The 22,404-nt window shown below is 37.9% G+C and overlaps 1 protein-coding gene across 1 annotated transcript in view; it reads right to left on the bottom strand.

Moving 5' to 3' along the window:
* Positions 1 to 21,142: 21,142 nt before the first annotated feature.
* FBXL17 (F-box and leucine rich repeat protein 17) overlaps positions 21,143 to 22,404 on the bottom strand; it is a gene marked incomplete at both ends in the record, with an annotated part of 498,430 nt that continues 497,168 nt past the window's right edge. The window contains one exon of the mRNA XM_079702400.1: positions 21,143 to 21,283. Coding sequence (XP_079558526.1) covers positions 21,143 to 21,283 — 141 coding nt within the window. The remainder of the gene's footprint in view (positions 21,284 to 22,404) is intronic.

The following is a 22,404-nucleotide window of genomic DNA, read 5'->3' as shown; positions in this document are numbered from 1 at the left end:
CAGATTCAGAGCCTGAGATAGGTCCTCTATGCTCATATGGCTGGTCTGGGGAACACTCGCCATCACATGTGGTTCTCCTTTAGCTCTGATTTGGTGGTAGGTGGAGATGGCTAAAGAAGAGGGCAGGGTGGGGCCCAAATGGAGGGGAATAGCTGAAAGGAATCTCTTATAGGTAATTTTCTATCCTCAGTAGTTCCCCTTTGATCTCACATGCATCATGAATGTGCAATATTTCTGAATGGTACTTAAGGAATAGGTATTCTCATCCCACAGCACTTTGACAAGCACCCAGCCTCATTTCCACTGGGCCTCCCTGATGAACACTCTAGGAGCCGCATTCCTGTTGAAAACTTGGTTCAATTCCAAAGCCTACCTTAAAAAACATAAAAGCCTCAAAGGCTGCAACTAAGGGAACCAACTCTCTCAAACAGGGATTTTCTTTAGGATCTTTTTGGCAAACACGTATGTTTCTTACTTTGAGGCAGGCCATGTCAGCAGTTTAATTTAAGACATCAAATGAGAAACAATCTGTCTGGCATAACCTTTTGCCGGTGAAATGAACAGCCTCTGAGCCAGCTCCCAGAAAACACTCTCATTATCCTGGTCTCCGTGACATGGGACATATTGTCTCTTTTCTTGACTTGACCTTAACACATCACTGATGCAAAACATATTTTTAGTTTGAAAAACAGTCATCTAGAAAATAAAACCATTTCATCGTCTCAGCCACAGTTCTGAGCCTCAATGCTATTGAAAATGTGTTTTATTTGTTTGATTTGTACCACTGACTGGTTCTGGCCTCTTAAAAAATTAGGGAAATATTTGTGAGCATAGAGGTACCCTGCAAAAATTTATTCTTTCCATTCAAAGCCTAAGGTTAACAAACTAAGATCAATGGGAACATGGACTCTTTGACTCTGGTCACAAAATATTCTTGGAAATTGAGGGATAAAGGGAGTTTTGTTTGGACGTAAAGACTCATGATCAAATTAAAGAAAATAATATCTCCATAACTGTTTAAAATAGCAAAAATGTGATCTACATCATGGAGAGTTCCAGTGGAATGGGGGAGGAAAATTAGAGACCATTTAGTTTAATGAGACATTTTCAGAGATGAGGAAGCTGTGGCCTGGTAGGGAGACTTGCTCAAAAATATGTAGCTATAGTGGGAAGAAGCAGGACTAGAATTCAGGTCTCCTGGTTTGTGGCTAATGACCTCCCACTTCACCTACTTTCTTCCCTGTAAAAGTCCTACACGACAGATATACTTGCACTAATTGGTGCATTGCTTATATGAGAGCCTCTTGTACCTACATCAGTTAGGATTAGCATCAACTACTATTAACAGGGGCTAGAGCAAGATAAAAATTTATATTTCACTCATTTAAAAAAAGCCTGGTGGTAGGCAGATCTGGTGTAATGACTGCACAGAAATTAGGGACCCACTCTCCTGGTAACTCTTTACTCCATCTTTCTATTGCCAATTTATGACCTAAGATAGATGCTGAAATTCCAACTATTATGTCCACACAACATGCTGGAAGATGAGAAGAAAGACAGTGGACAAAGGGGCTTCCTTCTGCTGTCTCTTTCTCTTTTAAGGTGACTTCCACAAATTTCCTCCCAACAACTTCTGCTTATATCTCACTAACCAGAACTTATATTGCCACAAGGGAGACTGGGAAATGTGACTTTCCATCAAATTGGGGTTCTATTCCTGAAGAAGAAAGAGAATATTGGTATTGGAAGGCAATGAACTGCCTCTGTAACTGTACAAAGTATATTCATAGCACTGAAAGCCATCCTCTGGTCTAAATTTGGCATTTTTACAGTCAGTACATTAGGAGTCATGATTCTGATAGTGGTATAGCAGCTTGTATTGGACTAACCATCTCACAGATAATGATTAAACTCTAGGGAAAAAACAAACACAAAAAACTTCCTGAAGTCACTGGAGAACAACCCAAAGTAGGAGCTAAAGGGAATTCAACCATTTAAAGAAAGGAAGCGGGGGGGCAGAGTCAAGATGGCGGACAAGGAGGACGCAGAAGTCGAGTCTCCTCACAACTAGGGCACCTACCAGGCACTGGTGGGGGACCACGGACACCTAAGGGGACAGGAGGAACCCCCAGGTACTGGGTAGGATGTGGGGTGTGTGGGGAGTGAAGGGGGAGGAGAGGTGGAGGCGGGACAGGACCGGCACCCCTGAAGGGTGGCTGGCGGAAGGGAAGGGATCCCACGCACTTAGGGGGAAACTGGGGGACCACTGGGAGAGCAGAGGATCAAAAGGGAGCATGGCCAGGTTTCCCCTGCCTACTTGGACCCCCAGGAACCTCTTGAGATCCCCAGCCTGGTCCTCTGCCCACCTAGGCCCCCTCCAGCAGTGCGGGTCCTGAGGGAGTGGAAGGGAGGGAAGGGGGAGCAAAAGTTAAGGCCAGACCTCCAGGACTGGCACGGGAGGTAGGAGTTCCTACACCCAGCGGGACCCACCCACAGTTAGGGGTCCAGCAGGGACAGGGGAGACCCTGGGGGAGACAGTGGGGGAGGGGTGCAGAGGAATGGAAGGGAACGTGGCCAGTGCTTTCCCTGTCCACTTAGGCATCGGAAGCATGTTGGGCTCCTGGGCCTAATCCTCTGCCCTTGGAACCTCCCTCCTGCCGTGCAGAGCCCAAGCCCCGCCCCTACACCCCCACCCAGGGCCCTACCTCTACACTAGGAGACCCCCTCCAGTGAGCTGGGCCTAAACCCCACCCACACACCCTCACCCAGGGCCCTACCTCCAAACTCCAGAAATCCACACTCCAGAGGCCTTCCTTTCCAGGTGCTGCCTCTCCCCTTCCATACTGGTCCTAAGCAGCAGCCTCGCCGCAAGCTTGAAAGTTGCACCACTGAGGCCCCAACCCCAGGGCCTTTTCCAGCTATGAGGGTCCTGAGCCTAGGCCCCACCCCCCTCTCAAACTGTCACCATCCCACCCACCTAGGTCCTGCCCCACCCTAAACCCCACCCCTGCCTAAGTTCCACCCCGCCTAAACTCTGCCCCAATGGCCAAGGCTTTTTTTTTTTTTTCTCTTTCAGATTGGGGTTCTGTTTTACCTTGTTGATTCACTGTTGATTCTTTTATATTTTTATTTTTCCTAATAAATCTTTTATTTTTCTAATTTTATTTTATTCTTTATATTTTGTTATTGTTCTCTTCTTTTAGCTTCTTTCCCCCTCCCCCACCCCTTTTCTTTTTTCTGTTGTGGTTTTATTTTACATTGTTGCAGTTGTTTCAATTATAGTTTTATTTTTCCTAATATAATTTTTATCTTTCTAATTCTACTTTGCTTTTCATTCTTTGATATTGTACTGCTCCTTTTTTCTTTCCTTCTTTCTTTCTTTTCTTTTTTTTTTTTACTGCACCACGAAGCTTGCGGGATCTTGGTTCCCAGGACAGAGGTCAGGCCCAAACTCCTGTGGTGGGAGCTCTGAGTCCAAACCACTGGACTAACAGAGAACCTCAGACCCCAGGGAATATCAGTCAGAGTGAGGCCTCCCAGGGGTCCTCATCTTAGCACCAAGGCCCAGCTCTATCCAACTGCCTGCAAACTCCAGTAATGGACATCTCAGGCCAAACGACCAGTAAGACAGGAATACAGCACCACCCATCAAAAAAAAAAAAAAAAAAAGTTACAGATGAAGGATCAAGGTAAAAACCTACAAGACCAAATAAATGAAGACGAAATAGGCAACCTACCTGAAAAAGAATTCAGAGTAATGATAGTAAAGATGATCCAAAATCTTGGAAACAGAATGGAGAAAATATAAGAAATGTTTAACAAGGATCTAGAGAATTAAAGAGTAAACAAACAATGATGAACAACACAATAAGTGAAATTAAAAATACTCTAGAAGGAGTCAATGACAGAATAACTGAGGCAGAAGAACAGATAAGTGAGCTGGAAGATAAAATGGTGGAAATAACTGCCAGGGAGCAGAATAAAGAAAAAAGAATGAAAAGAACTGAGGACAGTCTCAGAGACCTCTGGGACAACATTAAACGCAACAACATTTCAATTATAGGGATCCCAGAAGAAGAGAAAAAGAAAGGGTATGAGAAAATATTTGAAGAGATTATAGCTGAAAACTTCCCTAACATGGGAAAGGAAATAGTCAATCAAATCCAGGAAGCACAGAGAGTCTCATACAGGATAAACCCAACAAGAAACACACCAAGACACATATTAATCAAACTATCAAAAATTAAATACAAAGAAAAAATATTAAAAGCAGCAAGGGAAAAGCAACAAATAACATACAAGGGAATCCACATAAGGTTCACAGCTGATCTTTCAGCAGAAACTCTGCAAGCCAGAAGGGAGTGGCAGGACATATTTAAAGTGATGAAAGGGAAAAACCTACAACCAAGATTACTCTACCCAGCAAGGATCTCATTCAGATTCGACAGAGAAATCAAAAGCTTTACACATAAGCAAAAGTTAAGAGAATTCAGCACCACGAAACCAGTTTTAAAAAAAATGCTAAAGGAACTTCTCTAGGCAGGAAACACAAGAGAAGGAAAAGACCTACAAAAACAAACCCAAAACAATTAAGAAAATAGTAATAGGAACACACATATCGATAATTACCTTAAATGTAAATGGATTAAATGCTCCAATCAAAAGACATAGACTGGGTGAATGGATACAAAACAAGACCCGTATATATGCTGTCTACAAGAGACACACTTCAGACCTAGGGACACATTCAGACTGAAAGTGAGGGGGTGGAAAAAGATATTCCATGCAAATGGAAATCAAAAGAAAGCTGGAGTAGCAATTCTCATATCAGACAAAATAGACTTTAAAATAAAGACTATTATAAGAGACAAAGAAGGACACTACATAAGGATCAAGGGATCAATCCAAGATGAAGACATAACAATTGTAAATGTTTATGCACCAAAGAGAGGAGCACCTCAATACATAAGGCAAATGCTAATAGCCATAAAGGGGGAAATCAACAGTAACACAATAATAGTAAGGGACTTTAACACCCCACTTTCACCAATGGATGGGTCATCCAAAATGAAAATAAATAAGGAAACACAAGCTTTAAATGACACATTAATCAAGATGGACTTGATTGATATTTATAGGACATTCCATCCAAAAACAACAGAATACACTTTCTTCTCAAGTGCTCATGGAACATTCTCCAGGATAGACCATATCTTGGGTCACAAATCAAGCCTTGGTATATTTAAGAAAATTGAAATCGTATCAGGTATCTTTTCTGACCACAACACTATGAGACTAGTATCAATTACAGGGAAAAAACTGTAAAAAATACAAACACATGGAGGCTAAACAATATGCTACTAAATAACCAAGAGATCACTAAAAAAATCAAAGAGGAAATCTAAAATTACCTAGAGACAAATGACAATGAAAACACAACAACCCAAAACCTATGGGATGAAGCAAAGCAGTTTATAGCAATACCATCCTACCTCAAGAAACAAGAAACATCTCAAATAAACAACCTAACCTTACACCTAAAGTAATTAGAGAAAGAAGAAAAAAAGAAACGCCCAAAGTTAGCAGAAGGAAAGAAATCATAAAGATCAGATCAGAAATAAGTGAAAAAGAAATGAAGGAAACAATGGCAAAGATCAATAAAACTAAAAGCTGGTTCTTTGAGAAGATAAACATAGTTGATAAACCATTACCCAGACTCACCAAGAAAAAGAGGGAGAAGACTCAAATCAACAGAATTAGAAATGAAAAAGGAGAAGTAACAACTGACACTGCAGAAATACAAACGATCATGAGAGATTTATTACAAGCAAATATATGCCAATAAAATGGACAACCTGGAAGAAGTGGACAAATCCTTAGAAAAGCACAACCTTCTGAGACTGAACCAGGAAGAAATAGAAAACATAAACAGACCAATCACAAGCACTGAAATTGAAACTGTGATTAAAAATCTTCCAACAAAAAAAAGCCCAGGACCAGATGGCCTCACAGGTGAATTCTATCAAACATTTAGAGAAGAGCTAACACCTATCCTTCTCAAACTCTTCCAAAATATAGCAGAGGGAGGAACACTTCCTAACTCATTCTACAAGGCCACCATCACCCTGATACCAAAACCAAAGATGTCACAAAGAAAGAAAACTACAGGCCAATATCACTGATGAACATAGATGCAAAAATCCTCAACAAAATACTAGCAAACAGAATCTAAGAGCACATTAAAAGGATCATACACCATGATCAAGTGGGGTTTATCCCAGGAATGCAAGGATTCTTCAATATACGCAAATCAATCAATGTGATATGCCATATTAACAAATGGAAGGATAAAAACCATATGATAATCTCTAAATGCAGAAAAAGCTTTTGACAAAATTCAACACTCATTTATGGTAAAAACTCTCCAGAAAGTAGGCATAGAGGGAACCTACCTAACATAATAAAGGCCATATATGACAAACCCACAGCCAACATCATTCTCAATGGTGAAAACTGAAACCATTTCCTCTAAGATCAGGAACAAGACAATGTTGCCCACTCTCATCACTATTATTCAACATAGTTTTGGAAGTTTTAGCCACAGCAATCAGAGAAGAAAAAGAAATAAAAGGAATACAAATTGGAAAAGAAGAAGTAAAACTGTCACTGTTTGCAGATGACATGATACTGTACATAGAGAAACCTAAAGATGCTACCAGAAAACTCTAGAGCTAATCAAAGAATTTGGTAGAGTAGCAGGATACAAAATTAATGCAGAAATCTCTTGCATTCCTATACACTAATGATGAAAAATCTGAAAGAGAAATTAAGGAAACACTCCCATTTACCACTGCAAAAAAGAGAGTAAAATACCTAGTAATAAACCTACCCAAGGAGACAAAAGACCTGTATGCAGAAAACTATAAGACACTGATGAAAGAAATTAAAAATGATACAAAGAGATGGAGAGATATACCATGGTCTTGGATTGGAAGAATCAACATTGTGAAAATGACTATACTACCCAAAGCAATCTACAGATTCAGTGCAATCCCTATCAAATTACCAATGGCATTTTTCACAGAACTAGAACAAAAAATTGCACAATTTGTATGGAAATACAAAAGACCCTGAATAGCCAAAGCAATCTTGAGAAAGGAAAACAGAGTTGGAGGAATCAGGCTCCTAGACTTCAGACTATACTACAAAGCTACAGTAATCAAGACAGTCTGGTACTTGTACAAAAATAGAAATATCAGTGGAACAAGATAGAAAGCCCAGAGATAAACCCACTCACATATGGTCACCTTATCTTTGATAAAGGAGGCAAGAGAATACAGTGGAGAAAAAACAGCCTCTTCAGTAAGTGGTGCTGGGAAAACTGGACAGCTACATGTAAAAGAATGAAATTAGAACACTCCCTAACACCATACACAAAAATAAAATCAAAATGGATTAAAGACCTAAATGTAAGGCCAGACACTATAAAACCCTTAGAGGAAAACACAGGCAGAACACTTTGTGACATACATCACAACAAGATCCTTTTTGACCCATCTCCTAGAGAAATGGAGATAAAAAGAAAAATAAACAAATGGGACCTAATGAAACTTAAAAGCTTTTGCACAGCAATGGAAACCATAGACAAGATGAAAAGACAACCCTCAGAATGGGAGAAAATATTTGCAAATGAAGCAACTGACAAAGGATTAATCTCCAAAATATACAAGCAGCACATGCAGCTCAATATCAAAAAAACAAACAATCCAATCCAAAAATGGGCAGAAGACCTAAATAGACATTTCTCCAAAGAAGATACACAGATTGCCAACAAACACATGAAAAGAGCCTCAACATCATTAATCATTAGAGAAATGCAAATCAAAACTACAATGAGGTATCACCTCAAACCAGTCAGAATGGCCATCATCAAAAAAATCTACAAACAATAAATGCTGGAGAGGGTGTGGAGGAAGGGGAACCCTCTTGCACTGTTGATGGGAATGTAAATTGATACAGCCACTATGGAGAACAGTATGGAGGTTCCTTAAAAAACTACAAATAGAGTTACCATATGACCCAGCAATCCACTACCGGGCATATACCCTGAGAAAACCATAATTCAAAAAGAGTCATGTACCACAATGTTCATTGCAGCACTATTTACAATAGCCAGGACATGGAAGCAACCTAAGTGTCCATCAACAGATGAATGGTTAAAGAAGATGTGGCACATATATAGAATGGAATATTACTCAGCCATAAAAAGAAACGATACTGAGTTATTTGTAGTGAGGTGGATGGACCTAGAGTCTGTCATACAGAGTGAAGTAAGTCGGAAAGAGAAAAACAAATACCATATGCTAACCCATATATATGGAATCCATAAAAAAAAAAAAAAAAAGGTTCTGATGAACCTAAGGCCAGGACAGGAATAAAGACACAGATGTAGAGAATGGACTTGAGGACATGGGGAGGCAGGAAGGGTAAGCTGGCATGAAGTGAGAGAGTAGTAGTGACACATATACACTACCAAATGTAAAATAGATAGTGGGAAGCAGCTGCATAGCACAGGGAGATCAGCTCAGTGCTTTACGACCACCTAGAGGGGTGTGATAAGGAGGGTGGGAGGGAGGCTCAAGAGGGAGGGGATATGGGGTTCTATGTATGCATATGGCTGATTCACTTTGTTGTACAAAAGAAACTAACACAACACTGTAAAGCAATTATACTCTGATAAAGATGTTAAAAAAAAAAGAAAGAAAAGAAGCACAGTCATTTCATGTGATCTGCTTTTACATGGGTTTTCCCTTGAGAGGACTCCTCAGTCCACATGGTACCACGAAGATTAGAACCTGAGAAGAAAGCTTCTGTCTATAGACTTGAAGGGCCAGGGAAGGGTCCACGAGATGGGCAATTGAATGGGAAATCCTGGAAATGAAAGAGCCTCATTAGAATCTGCATATAAACCCTATGCCAATCCCTGGCTGACTCCTGTTCTGCACATACATGGGGAAGGCTATAAAGAGACCAGTGAAAGCAACGATTGGAAGGCTGAAAAGATTAAAAAGATATTTCAGCTCTGCCAACACAGGCAAGAGAGAGTTGAGAGTTTAAGTCCTTCAAAGTTAGAGGGACTTGGCTATTTTTTTAAAAATAATTTTCACCTCTATTATTTTCTTCCTCTTTGCCTGGGATTCAAATTGCACATACATTATTAGGCCAGTTGTACTGCTTGTCAGTGAGACGTTTTTCTGCCCCCTCAACTTTTTTCTCTCCATTTTTCAGATTAGATAATTTCTACTGCTATATATTCACATCCACTGACCCTTCTGCAAACTCCATTTGCTCTTAAACCCATATTCAATAAACTTTCTGTTTCAGATATTGTACTGTTCAGTTCTAGAATTTCCATTTTTTAAATGTAATTTCTATTTCTCTGTGGAGATTCCCCATCTGTTCACTCATTATGACCACTTTTTCTCCTAATATTTGGGCATATTTATAATAGTTTCTTTAAAGTCCTTGTCTGCTAATTCCAATAACTGTGTCATATCAGGTCTATTTCAACTGACTGATTTTTTTCTTGAGTATGAGTCAGATTTTCCTTTTCCTTCACATATCTATTAGTTTTTGATTGTACACAGGACATTGTAGATCATGTGTTGTAGAGATTCTGGCTTATGTTATCTTCCTTTGTTGATTTTTAACTTTTTTTCCATTAGGTAATTAGATTATTGGCTAATGACCTTGAACTTGTGGAGGCTTGGTTAGAGAGAAACACAGATCTCTTTGTTAGAGAGAAAATATAAATCAATAGCAGGATTGAAAAGGGGTATCATTATACAGCTTACAAACATTAAAAAGATTACAGGGAGTTATAAACAAGTTTATGGCAATATTCTATAACTCAGATGTAATGACAAATATCCCTGTGTTGTCCTGATACAAGAAAAATTTCACTGGGGAATTCTTTTAACTATTTAAGAAATAAATAATACCACTTTTACATCCTCCTTCATAAAATAGAGGGACATTAAGAGGCTAGAGTATACCAGAAGAAAATAAAAGAATCTATATGATCATATCAATCAATTACAATAAATACTAAAAAAAAATGTTCTTTAGGATGGAGAAAAATGACATTAGAAGAAGCAACAGATATGAATAGATATTAAGAAAAACACTTGACAAAATTCAATATCCTTTTGTAATAAACACTCTCAGCAACCTAAAAATAGAAGTGAATTTTTTCAATCTTATGATTGGCATCTACAAAACTCTACAACTAAGATCATACTTACTGGTGAAAGATTAAATGCTTTCCCCTAAGACCACGAACAAGGAGGTCACCTCTCATCATGTGTATGTAATATTGTACTGGAGTTCATAAGCCAGTGCAATAAATCAAGTAAAAGAAATAAAAGGTATAAAGATTGAAAAGAAATCAGCATTGTCCTTATTATTGCAGATTTTTTTTGGATTAAAAAATCCTCAGAATCTGCAAGACAGCTACTAAGAACTAATAAGTGAATTTAGCAAGGTTGCTGGATACAAAGACAATGTACAAAAATAAGTAGCACTTCTATATACTAGCAGCAAACAAGTCAAAAATGAAAAAAATTAAATTCCATTTACAGTAGCATCAAAGCATAATATACATAGGAATAAATTTAATGAAAGCAGTATAAGACCTCTACTCTGAAAGCTACTCTGAGTTGCTGAGAGTAATTACAGAAGACTGTAATAAGTAGAGAAATGTACCATGCTAATGGACTAGAAGACTCAATATTGTTAAGATGTCAATTATCCTCAAATTTATCCAAACACTGAAATAAAAGCCCAATTAAATCTCTAATGGGCCCCTAAAATGGCTAAATTTGAAAGACTGACAACATCAAATGCTGGTGAGGATGTAGAGTAATTAAAACTCTCATTCATTGGTACTGGTAGTAGTGGAAAATGGTATAGCCACTTTAGAAACCAGTTTGAGAGTTTTCTTATAAGGACTATGTTTATACAAATATCCTATGACTCAGCAATGCCACTCCTAGGTATTTACCCAAGCTATTCCACTCCTAGGAATATATCACATAAAAAGAGTTACAAAAATGTTTAAAGCTCCTTTATACATTAGTCAAAAACTGGTAACATCCCAAATGTCTATTAAGAGGAGAAAGGATAAATAAATTGTGGTATATTTATACAATGGAATACTACTCAGCAATGACTGATACATACAATAGGATAAATCTCAAAAACAGTCATGTGAGGGAAAGACATTAGACACAAAGAATATGTGCTCCATGATTCCATTTATAAGATATTCAATAACAGGCAAAAATAATATGCAATAGAAATCAGAACAGTGATTGTGGTGGGGTGAGGTGATAGGGGAAATTTCTGGGATGGTATACACACACACATACACACGTAAGTGTTTATATATGTATACACGCATACATTGTATAGCTTGTTATATATATATTATATAGCTTGTTTGAGATATTTGTTACAAAATCTACATATTTGTCAAAATGCAAAGAACTGTACCTTAATACATATGTATTTTATTGTAGGTAAGTTATGCCTCAATTGAAAAAAAAGGGACTTTTTAAACCAGGAGTGCCTATCAGTTGGGCATCTGTTTTGGTCTAAGCAGGTACAGTAAAAGTCCTCTTATCAGCATAGTAAGGACAGCTAGTTGGACACTTACTTTTAAAAGCTTATTAAAAATCATTTAAAAACATATATGTACATATATTTTTTCAATATTTTACTTTTAATATAAAAACACACACACACACACACACACATATATATATATATATATATATATGCATTCATTTGCTAATCTTTTGATGTAGAGCCAAGGCCTTTTTTCTTTGATTTGTGTTCTACACTGTCATTCTTGAATAAACCATCTCCATAACGTATCTATGATTTCTAGTTTCAATTTCTTTTAAAAGCAGTAATAAATTAAATTCATTTTTGAAGCAATCTAAATGCAAAATTCTTCCAGGTTTTAATAATTTTTCCACATTCTACATCTTGTGTGCCCTATAACTAACCTGAAAGATTTCTCTTGTGCCTATCTTTTCATCTGAATTTCCAAAGCATTCAACTTTGTTTTTATAGCAGAGGAGAGAGAACTCTCTTTTTCCCATTCTTATTTCACTGGTTTACACAGTATTTAATTTAATTACATCATCACAATAACCATACAATTACATAACCTTAATAACCATACAGTTACAGATCCCTGTAATTTCTCATTTAAATCCAAGACAATGGCCTCCTTCCATACAAAAAGATGTAATAACGTCATAGGAAGATAAAGGGCTAAAGTCACAGGAAGATGAAGGGAAAGAAAGCTCTGTCTTTTTAATCAATAAACCTCTTACAGGGTCTCTCACTTTCCTTGCCCTCTTTACATACCTTTTTACCCACGAGCTATGATCCACAGTGAAATTGTGGCAATCCTCTCAGGCCTTTCCTGTCTATGTTCTTTCTTTTATCTGAAACGGGAAGGCAAACATTGGTTTAAAGGTCTTTACAACCATTATTTCCTAAGTAGCCAATAAACATATGAAATGGTACCTAGTTTTTTAATATTCTGGAGAATGCAGACTAAATCATGATAAGATACCACTACAGGGCAATTGGAAGCAAATAGGTGCTCAATAAGAATTTCCATACTCTGCTGGTAGAGATGTGAATTGGTTCAACAGCTTTGGAAAATGGTGTGGCATCACCTAATAAAGTTGATGATATGCAAATAGTCGCACTTCCTCTCCTAAGTATGTATCCTGTGTGCTTGTGTGCACTATGACACTTGTACGAGAATGCTTTTGGCAGCAGAATTTTTAACTGTCCCAAACTGGAAACAAACCAAATGCTTTTCAATAGTAGAATGGCATTTCCACAAAATAAAATGGATGGATCCTACAAACACATTTCATCAAGTAAAAAAAGAAAGTTACAAAACAATACACACAGTATGATTCTTTCATGCAAAGTTCAAAACCAAGCAAAACCAAACTATATTTTTCAGGAGGCATATAGGTGGTACAAGAAAAATAAAAACAATAAAATTATTTCTATAGAGGCCAGGAGAGTGATTATATCTGGAAGGAGGGAGATGCCTGGGCTTGGGGAGGGGTATTTGGGGGGGGCTTCTAGGGTGCCAGTGTTGCTCTATTTCTTAAGTGGTGCTTGTTTTGCGATTTTATTACAACTGTATGTGCATGTGTTATTCTCTGTTATATTCACAACAAAATATTTTAAAACATGGAGTATTTTACGTAATTCACTTAATTCTCCCTGTCTCTCCCCAATTCCATGTTTGGGGATTACTTTCTTTTTTCTTTTTTTTTTGCGGTACGCGGGCCTCTCACCCCTGTGGCCTCTCCCGTTGCGGAGCGCAGGCTCAGCGGCCATGGCTCACGGACCCAGCCGCTCCGCGGCACGTGGGATACTCCCGGACCGGGGCACGAACCCATGTCCCCTGCATTGGCAGGCGGACTCTCAACCACTGCGCCACCAGGGAAGCCCTGGGGATTACTTTCAAATCTATCATTAATCCTTGGAGGCATGAAGAGCCTGATCAATAATTTTCTTAGACTCTTTGGTTAATTATAAGAATGAAGTATAGCTAGGAAGAAATGGGGACAGTAACATTCAACAGCAGCCACAGGAAGAGAGTAAGGAAGTGGACTAAACATCCATTAGTATACATGTGAGCAAATTCGGTCATCTGAATTATCTAATAACAAGGGATGTCAGTAACTTAATTTTCACATTAAACCCAATTATTTAAGTTATCTATGAGTGTGTTTCCCAGTATTTGCCTCTCTATATTCAACCATGAACCCTGAATAGTAATCCATCTTTTGATTTGGAATCGAAGAAACACTAATAAAAGCTTCATTGAAATCCAATTATCAAAGATGTCTTTTTTTTTTCACTTAAGCCAGAAAGTGAGCCAGTTGCAAGATGCTGCTTAAATTACAGTAGAATTATTTGCTAACAAAATTAAGGTTGCTGAGCTTTCTCCATTAATTTTGGTATTATTTATAAAAATCACCCTTGTCAGTAGCCACCAGGCCCATCAAGGCAGCATCTATTATTTTAATAACAATTCTTTTTAAAAGCCCTCCTTTAGTCACTGATTCTTCATTTTTGATTATGTTAATCACTAAAAACTCCAAGGAAAAAGAAGACTAAATAGATTGCACTCAGTAAACGTCATTTATGATTGTATGGTGTATGTGAGCACATGAGCGTACACACATACACACGCACACACATACACACATAGTCACACCATTGAAGATTTCAGGCTAGAGAAAGGAACTCAGTGAGTGCCCATCAGCCTGGTCTAGTCGTGAATCCTCATGCCACTCGACATGATGCCAAGCTGTGGAAAAAGTACAAGAAACATCCATCCGTTATATGGTGAATGAAAGAGTTGAAATAAACACTTGCCCTTCGAATGTTTCTTTTTTCTTGGGCTGATGACATCCATAGTTTTATTAGCCAAGCAAAATCACAGGAAAGGAGAGAGGAGATGATTTTAGTTTTCTGAAGTTTATTTCTTGGAGACAGAAGATTGCATTTCAGGGACTGAGGAAGCAATATTGATACATTTGTATCTACTATCTCTCTCAAAAAACTGGGATTAATATTAATAAGCATAATGCCCAAACAGGAAACAACCTAACATCCACCAATGGTAGTATGGGTAAATAAATTGTGGTTTATTCATATAATGAAATAGATAGACTTGACCCTGCCTGTTCTATTTCAGCTATAGATTATCACATTATCAGACAAGCCTCTGTATTACTAAAAGGTTTTGATACCAGATTTGTGTAATTAAAAATGAAGTGATAGTTCTATTTTTAGTTTTTTAAGGAACCTCCATACTGTTCTCCATAGTGGCTGTATCAATTTACATTCCCACCAACAGTACAGGAGGGTTCCCTTTTCTCCACACCCACTCCAGCATTTATTGTTTGTAGATTTTTTGATGATGGCCATTCTGACTGGTGTGAGGTGATACCTCATTGTAGTTTTGACCTGCATTTATCTAATAATTAGTGATGTTGAGCATTTTTTCATGTGCCTCTTGGTCATCTGACCCAGCAATCCCACTACTGGGCATATACCCTGAGAAAACCATAATTCAAAAAGACACATGCACCCCAATGTTTATTGCAGCACTATTTACAATAGCCAGGACATGGAAGCAACCTAAATGTCCATCGACAGATGAATGGATAAAGAAGATGTGGTACATATATACAATGGAATATTACTCAGCTATAAAAAGGAACAAAATTGGGTCATTTGTAGAGACAAGGATGGACCTAGAGACTGTCAAACAGAGTGAAGTCAGAAAGAGAAAAACAAATATCGTTTATTAACACATACATGCGGAATCTAGAAAAATGGTACAGATGAACCTATTTGGAGGGCAGGAATAGAGACACAGATGTGGCGAAGGGACATGTGGACACTGCAGAGGAGGGGCAAAGGGGGGATGAATTGGGAGATTGGGATTGACATATATACACTACCATGTATAAAACAGATAGCTAGTGGGAACCTGCTGTATAGAGCAGGGAGTTCAGCTCAGTGCTCTGTGGTGACCTAGATGGGTGGGATGGGGGAGAGGTTCAAGAGGGAGGGGTTATATGTATATGTATAGTTGACTCACTTCCTTGTACAGCAGAAGCTAACACAACTTCGTAAAGCAACTATACCCCAATTAAAAAAAAAAAGCTACTTTCAAATATTTAAAAAAAAGAAGTGATAATGAAAGGGCCCCCCACTGTTTTACGAAACAGTGTAGTGGTCCTTTGATTCCTGTAGTGGTAATGACATGACAGGTGTGCCAGAAGAATTCCCACAGCTGTCTCCCTGCCACATGGACAGCTGTTCCACTTAAAATTCCAATGATGGTCGGATAGAAACCAAAGAGTTACGCAACGCTATGCTCCCAGCACAGGAGAAAAGAAAGGTGAGACAAGAATGTTCTCCCACTTCTGCCACCTGCTTAGACATGGGATTGTGTAAACTCTGTGTCACACAGAGCTAACCTCCACTACCAAACAGGTAGGGAATCTTGCATCTAGGTTTAGCAATTTTGGATAATCAATCAGTTTAAACAAGTTATAAAATTTTCTTTAAAAAGTTAACAAAATATTCGATACAAAATAATTTGTTACATATGAACACATTATGAAGCATATTAATAAAGCAAACACTGGTGAATCCACACTTCAACTAATGAAGTAGAACCTGCAGATTCAGTTGAAGCCCTCCATGTGGTCCCACGCCTGCCCACCCAAGGGTAACCACCACCCTGAAACTGTGCAGTTGTCACCTTTTCCTTTTTCCATTTTTATTACTATGCTGTGTCCCTAAATAATAGCTTATTTAATTTTGCTTGTTTTCACTGGATTCTAGGATAGAACACACTCCTGGTTGTCCTCCTTCCTCTCAGGTTATTCTGTGTCACTCTCCTTTGAAGAGTTTGCTTCCTCTCCCTGCCTTCTGAATTTTGGAGTGACCAAAGACACAGTCCTTAGACTTTTCTATCTAAAGTAATGGATGATGACCAGAGATGACGATTTCAGACCGGCTTATGGTTTGAAATGCCATCTGTATACCTCTCCTCAGAACTGAACTCCTATATCCAACTGCATACTCAATATACTCATTTGGAAGTCTAATGAGCATCTAAAAATTAAATCATCCAAAACTGAGCCTTTGATATTCTCCTCCAAAATCTTTTTTTTCTTCTTAAATGGAAACTCCATTATAGCTTTAAACACTGCCATTCCCTTATTCTATTTTTTCTTCTGCAAGATTAGATATATTGGAAAGTTTCATACTGTGTCCCATGTGTCTTAACCTCTCAGTCATCCATCCATATGGAAATTATCCACGCAAAAGAAGAAAAGCTTTTTTTTTTTCAATTTTCCTTTTCGTTTACTCACATCTACCTTTCTGTTTACAAATTATCCCTATAGCTGGATCTTTTCTACTAATGCCTTTCCATTTTAATGGTCAATTATATTTTTCATTTCTAAAAATTCTATTTAGCTCTTTTAAAAATATTTCTGTTCATTTTTTGGCAGTTTTTTTCTTATACATTAATAATAATTTTTAATATATTTGAATATATCAAACTTTTATTCCGAATTATCTATCTTAACATTTAATATTGAAGCCTTTGAGGATGTGGGCCTATTGTTTTTCTGTTGACTTGAACTAATGGTGGCTTACCCCTGCTATTCTCTGTGATTTAGACTGTGAGTTCATATTTTCTGGCAGGCTATTTGTTTTTCTTTTGAGGCTTCGGATGATTTTTGTCTGCTTTGTTGGGCAATGAGCACTCCTGAAATGAATCCTTTTAAAAATAAAATTACAAGCGATACAAACAATGCAAATACCATAGATTCAGAAAAACCCATGTGAATGGTAGCCAGTGGCCACTTATTTTCAGAAGAACCTTTTTAAAAAACAATCCATGAATAGCCAAGGCTGAAAATGGTAATTTTTCTTATTGTCTACCTCTTCAACTTTTGTTTTGCTTTGCTTTATTTTAGTTCACTCTTTATAAAAGGGTATTGCCTTTCCTATTTGTGCTCCCCCTAATAATTACATCTACTGTGCTCTGCTACTATGGCTAGTTTTTAAGACTGTCTCCTTGCTATGCTATGAGCAATTGCAGGATGGGAATGAGTTTTATTTATCTTTAAATGCCCAGTGCCTGGCACATGTTTTTTATTCAATAAGTTTATTTATTTACTTTTGAGAAAATTAATAAATGGCTAAGTAAATGAATGAGGGTTTAGGGAATGGTACTTTAAGCGGACCACCTGTTTAAACCCTTGAGGTTTTAATCTTATCTCAGTACTCATTGGCCAAATGCAAATCTCCTAAATTCAGTCTTGTTTATTATTCTGGGTTCACTGAACCTACATAAAGTCTGCAGTGAAACACCCAAGGACACGGACTGCTGCATGCATCACACCCAACCAGCATAAGGGAGGCCATTTATTGTCTCTAAAATAAAACAAAAGACACTGTGTTTTCTTTCTCTTTTATTGCAACCCATTGCAAGGTCAAAAGATTCACAGAAATATAGAAACTCGAAACTGAATGAATTTCCTTTATCCACTCAAAGAGATGTTAAAGACAAAGGACCAAAATTTTCCACCACAGCAATGTATTTCATAGTCTTTATTCTGAAAATACTGTTGACATTTTGGAGAGGATAAAAAGCCCTGCATTAAACATGTTCACATATATTTATGACATTCTAAGCAAAAAAAGAAACTCTATATTGCCCAGAAAAATCATTTTAAGCCTTATTTCAAAGCATCTAATGAGAGTACATTCAACAACCATCACAGGATCATTCAAGGTGATGCTTTTTCTGGTTGTTTTTGTGATTAATGCTTTGAGGCTGGATGTGATGTTTCTACAGATTCCTACAAACACACCAAAGCAGTTTTCCAGGTTATGATGCATCAGGCTTTCTGGATTAGTCAACATCTTAAAGAATAAGTGCAAGTCCCCAACCCACCCCCACCCCCAAGCTAAAGCATGTTATAGTGCTGTACTTGAGATTCAAACAACGCAACATTAAAAAAAAATTGATTACACACTTCTGAAACCATCTGCCAACCAAATTGTGACATTCCAAGGATTATCACAACTTTGAACTGAAATGGCACCATCTATATCATCGGTGGTTCTCCTTCCTTTTGTCTTTTTTAACTATTTAAAATATAGTGTGACATATATAAAAATTAAACTTTTGCTTATTCACTCAAGCTACTATTACTTTACATATTGTCTTATAAATTAGTTTTGGATTAAAAATCAGTTAAAATATTGTGAATTAAGACAGTTTTCAGTAGTGGGGAAATGAACATGAAGATGATACAGTTCAACGTTTAAGAAGAATAACAGTTTGTTAATAGTGAACAGCTTTTTTTCTTACATAAATTTTATTCCCTTGAAATTAAATTAGTAAGCCATTTAGTGATGGAAGAAATACTCTCGGTGCTTAGTGACTGGATTTTCCAAACTGATTGGGATTAAAAGCAAAAACATGCCACATCAGAAACAGGTTGACATAATCAAAGGAAAGTTGTTTACACAAAAAGAGTTATTATAAATAAGTGAATGGCATTTGAATGTAAAGCTATTTTTCATTTCTTACAGCTCGTATCATTTTAGCAACACTGGGACTTATATAAAGTGAATCTCAAATCTTAGCATATCTGTTAAAGACCAAAAAACACTTATGTCCACATTGGGAAAGAATAAATAGCAAACTCACAAGTCAGGGTTTTGTATATCTAACTCTACTGTGAAAGACAATCACTCTTTAGCTTAAAAAGCCTCCCTGCTGTCCTTGAGGATATGGGGAAGGGGAAGGGTAAGCTGTGACAAAGGGAAAGAGAGGCATGGACATATATACACTACCAAACGTAAGGTAGATAGATAGTGGGAAGCAGCCGCAGAGCACAGGGAGATCAGCTCGGTGCTTTGTGACCGCCTGGAGGGGTGGGATGGGGAGGGTGGGAGGGAGGGAGATGCATGAGGGAGGGGATGTGGGAACAGATGTATATGTATGACTGATTCACTTTGTTATAAAGCAGAAACTAATAAAAAAAAAAAAAAAAAAAAGAAAAAAAGCCTCCCTGCTGTCTTGATTATAAATCTAGACATAGGAAAGGTTATTTGAGCCTGAGTCCCCAATATGAATTACTCGTAAAGATGTGTGAAATCAAAACATATATTCATTGACTAACAGATACTGTCTAAACTGAAAACTGGCAATCTTTAATTAAACAAAGAAATGCTTATTTCTGACAAGTGTAAACAGAATCTTAATGAAAAGATTTTCTAATTTTTCTTCTTAACTCATACATTAACCAGCAACAGATCTTTGCCATAGCATAATAATTCAAAATATGATAACATGCATATATCCAAAAAACCTGTTCTAAAGCCCAAAGCAAAAAAAAAAAAAAATTAATAGAAAGATTGTCTACTCATATCTCACTCATTAACCTTCTATTAACGTGACTAGCCCCAAATCTCAGAAATATACTTTCATAATTACCAAAATTAACAAAAATAATTAAATGATCTGTAGAGTTTTTTTTTTAAATAACTGCACACTAGTAATTACATTGGTGGCTTTAATGTGGATAATGCTAAGATTAGCTCCAAATATCATGAAAACATATCCAGACCAGTTACTATCCATTGTATTATAAAAGCTAATACAATGTTAACATGAAACTCAAAATACTTAGTACTCAACAGAATTTTGTACAATAATGAATAATTAACGTTTGTGAGCTGGTCAGGGGAGTTCAGATTGTTGCCTCCATATGAAAACTTCACAAAAGGTTTTGTCCTCTATAGTCCCTAAGTCGCCCACCAGACAAGCAGGTTGGGCCACCTGTGGGGACAGTGAGTTAGGCAGAGTGACGGTGGATGCCATGCTCCCTCAGTGGCCTGAAGAAAGGTCCCTGTGTCAGAAAATGATCTAGAAAGAATGTGCTGTGGGGTGTGTGTGTGTATGAGAGAGTATGAGAACCTATATGTGTGTACGTGCTTGAAATCTTGAAAAGTACTGCTTTCCGGGCTTCTAATTAGCGCAACGTGGCTCCTTTCCAGTCATCATCAGTAGAATCGCACAATTCTTTCCCATCGAAAAAGAAGGCAGTTGCCTTCATTTGGGGGCATCTCCAGTGGCAGTCATTATTAGAAGGTCAAAATAATGGATCCGTTTTTTTTTTTTTTGATTCTACAGCAAAAAAAATATATATATATTTTTTTTTAGAGAAATAAGCCTTTGAACTTAAAAACTAAATGTCTGTGCCTGTCAAAATCGTTATTTAAGGAAAAAACCAGCTCACCTGGGAACAAAATAGCAATTAAGCTTATGCTACGCAGTATGCAAACGAGACACAGATATACACACTCGGGTACACATGGAGACATGGGACAGTCAAAACCTTTGCAAGAGATCACCCACCCCAACTCTACAATTCCTCTCCGCCCTGCTGGCTGATCCACATGGACCCAAGCATGGGCAGGGCTGTCAGGAGGAGGCAGCAGACATGTTGGGGGTCCAGCCCATCTGGTAGGCTCTCTCCAGGGTCCTCTTGCAGTCCTGAAGGACGGTGCTGAAGGTGATATGGGGGTACTGCTGCACCAGCTGCTCCACCGTCACTTCACTGACCTGCAACCACAAAGAAGAGCCACGGTCACCCACAGGGACCACCGAAACCACCAGCCACCCACGCTCACTGGGATGTGCTTTCCATGGCACCGGGAACCCTCGTCTCCTTCCTTTTCAGCAGTGTGACCAATGCTTCGTGAGAAGACAGTGTCGCTTTTTGTGTGACCTCCCTGATTTCCTAAATACTACATTCACCCTAAGGGATTTTCTGAAAAGACATGATATCAAGAAGTTAGTGTTTTCTAGACGCATAGATAACTGTGACTTGTCAAGATCTTAACAATGTCCATTGAAAATGGAGTGCTTGGGAGGTGAGGCAGCAGTTAGCATCCTAGTGTGCATTTGACTTCATCATCCACCTGACAGCTTTTTTAGGATAGAACTGTAGATTGGTGGAGAGGATACACAGGATTCTGGATAGAAGTGTTGGGGAAAATGTTTATTTTTCTTCCCTTTAAACGTTAAGGTATTGCAAACTTCAAGTCCCTTTGTGGAAAGGGCTGAATTGTGAAGAATCAATAATTAAAACATACATGGCTGGCAGGTCAGGGATGGCCCCATAGACCTTAACCATCAAAGATACCACTTTGATTCTTGATTAGACAAGGCAATCAGACAGGCCTAATTAAAACTAACACCTTTACAATTGCTGTGCTGTGAAGGGATTAATTTGTCAATTATTTTTAAGCTGATTGCAGTTCATATCACAAAAGTAGACAGCTTCCTTCATCCTTTAGATAAATAAATGATTAACCTAAGAACCGCAACTTTTAGGTAACTTTATTTAAAATCTTTATTGAACACTCGGCATTTTCAAATACATCAATATTTCATTTATACTGGGTAAGCTGGTCTGAAAGAAGGTGCTGGTGATACACATTTTTGTGCTCCCTCTCCATGTCTGTCCGCTATTGAAAAAGATCAGGACCACAAGGAAAAACCTAAAACAACATCAAACCCTTGCTGTTTGCTTTGAAAGCACGCTTGGGAGTATGACGACCATGACATTAAGTCATCTGCACTTTTCTGAAATAACATGGTGTTTTCTGGGTGATTTGGTAAACCATGTTATATATAATCTTTTTGTTACATTTAGATTTGATATTTCCATATTGCACTGA

Source organism: Hyperoodon ampullatus, assembly GCF_949752795.1.
Source record: "Hyperoodon ampullatus genome assembly, chromosome: 4".
In the NCBI taxonomy this organism is placed as follows: domain Eukaryota; kingdom Metazoa; phylum Chordata; class Mammalia; order Artiodactyla; family Ziphiidae; genus Hyperoodon; species Hyperoodon ampullatus.
The sequence above is the reverse complement of the archived record's forward strand: the minus strand, read 5'-3'. Positions and strand labels throughout refer to the sequence as shown.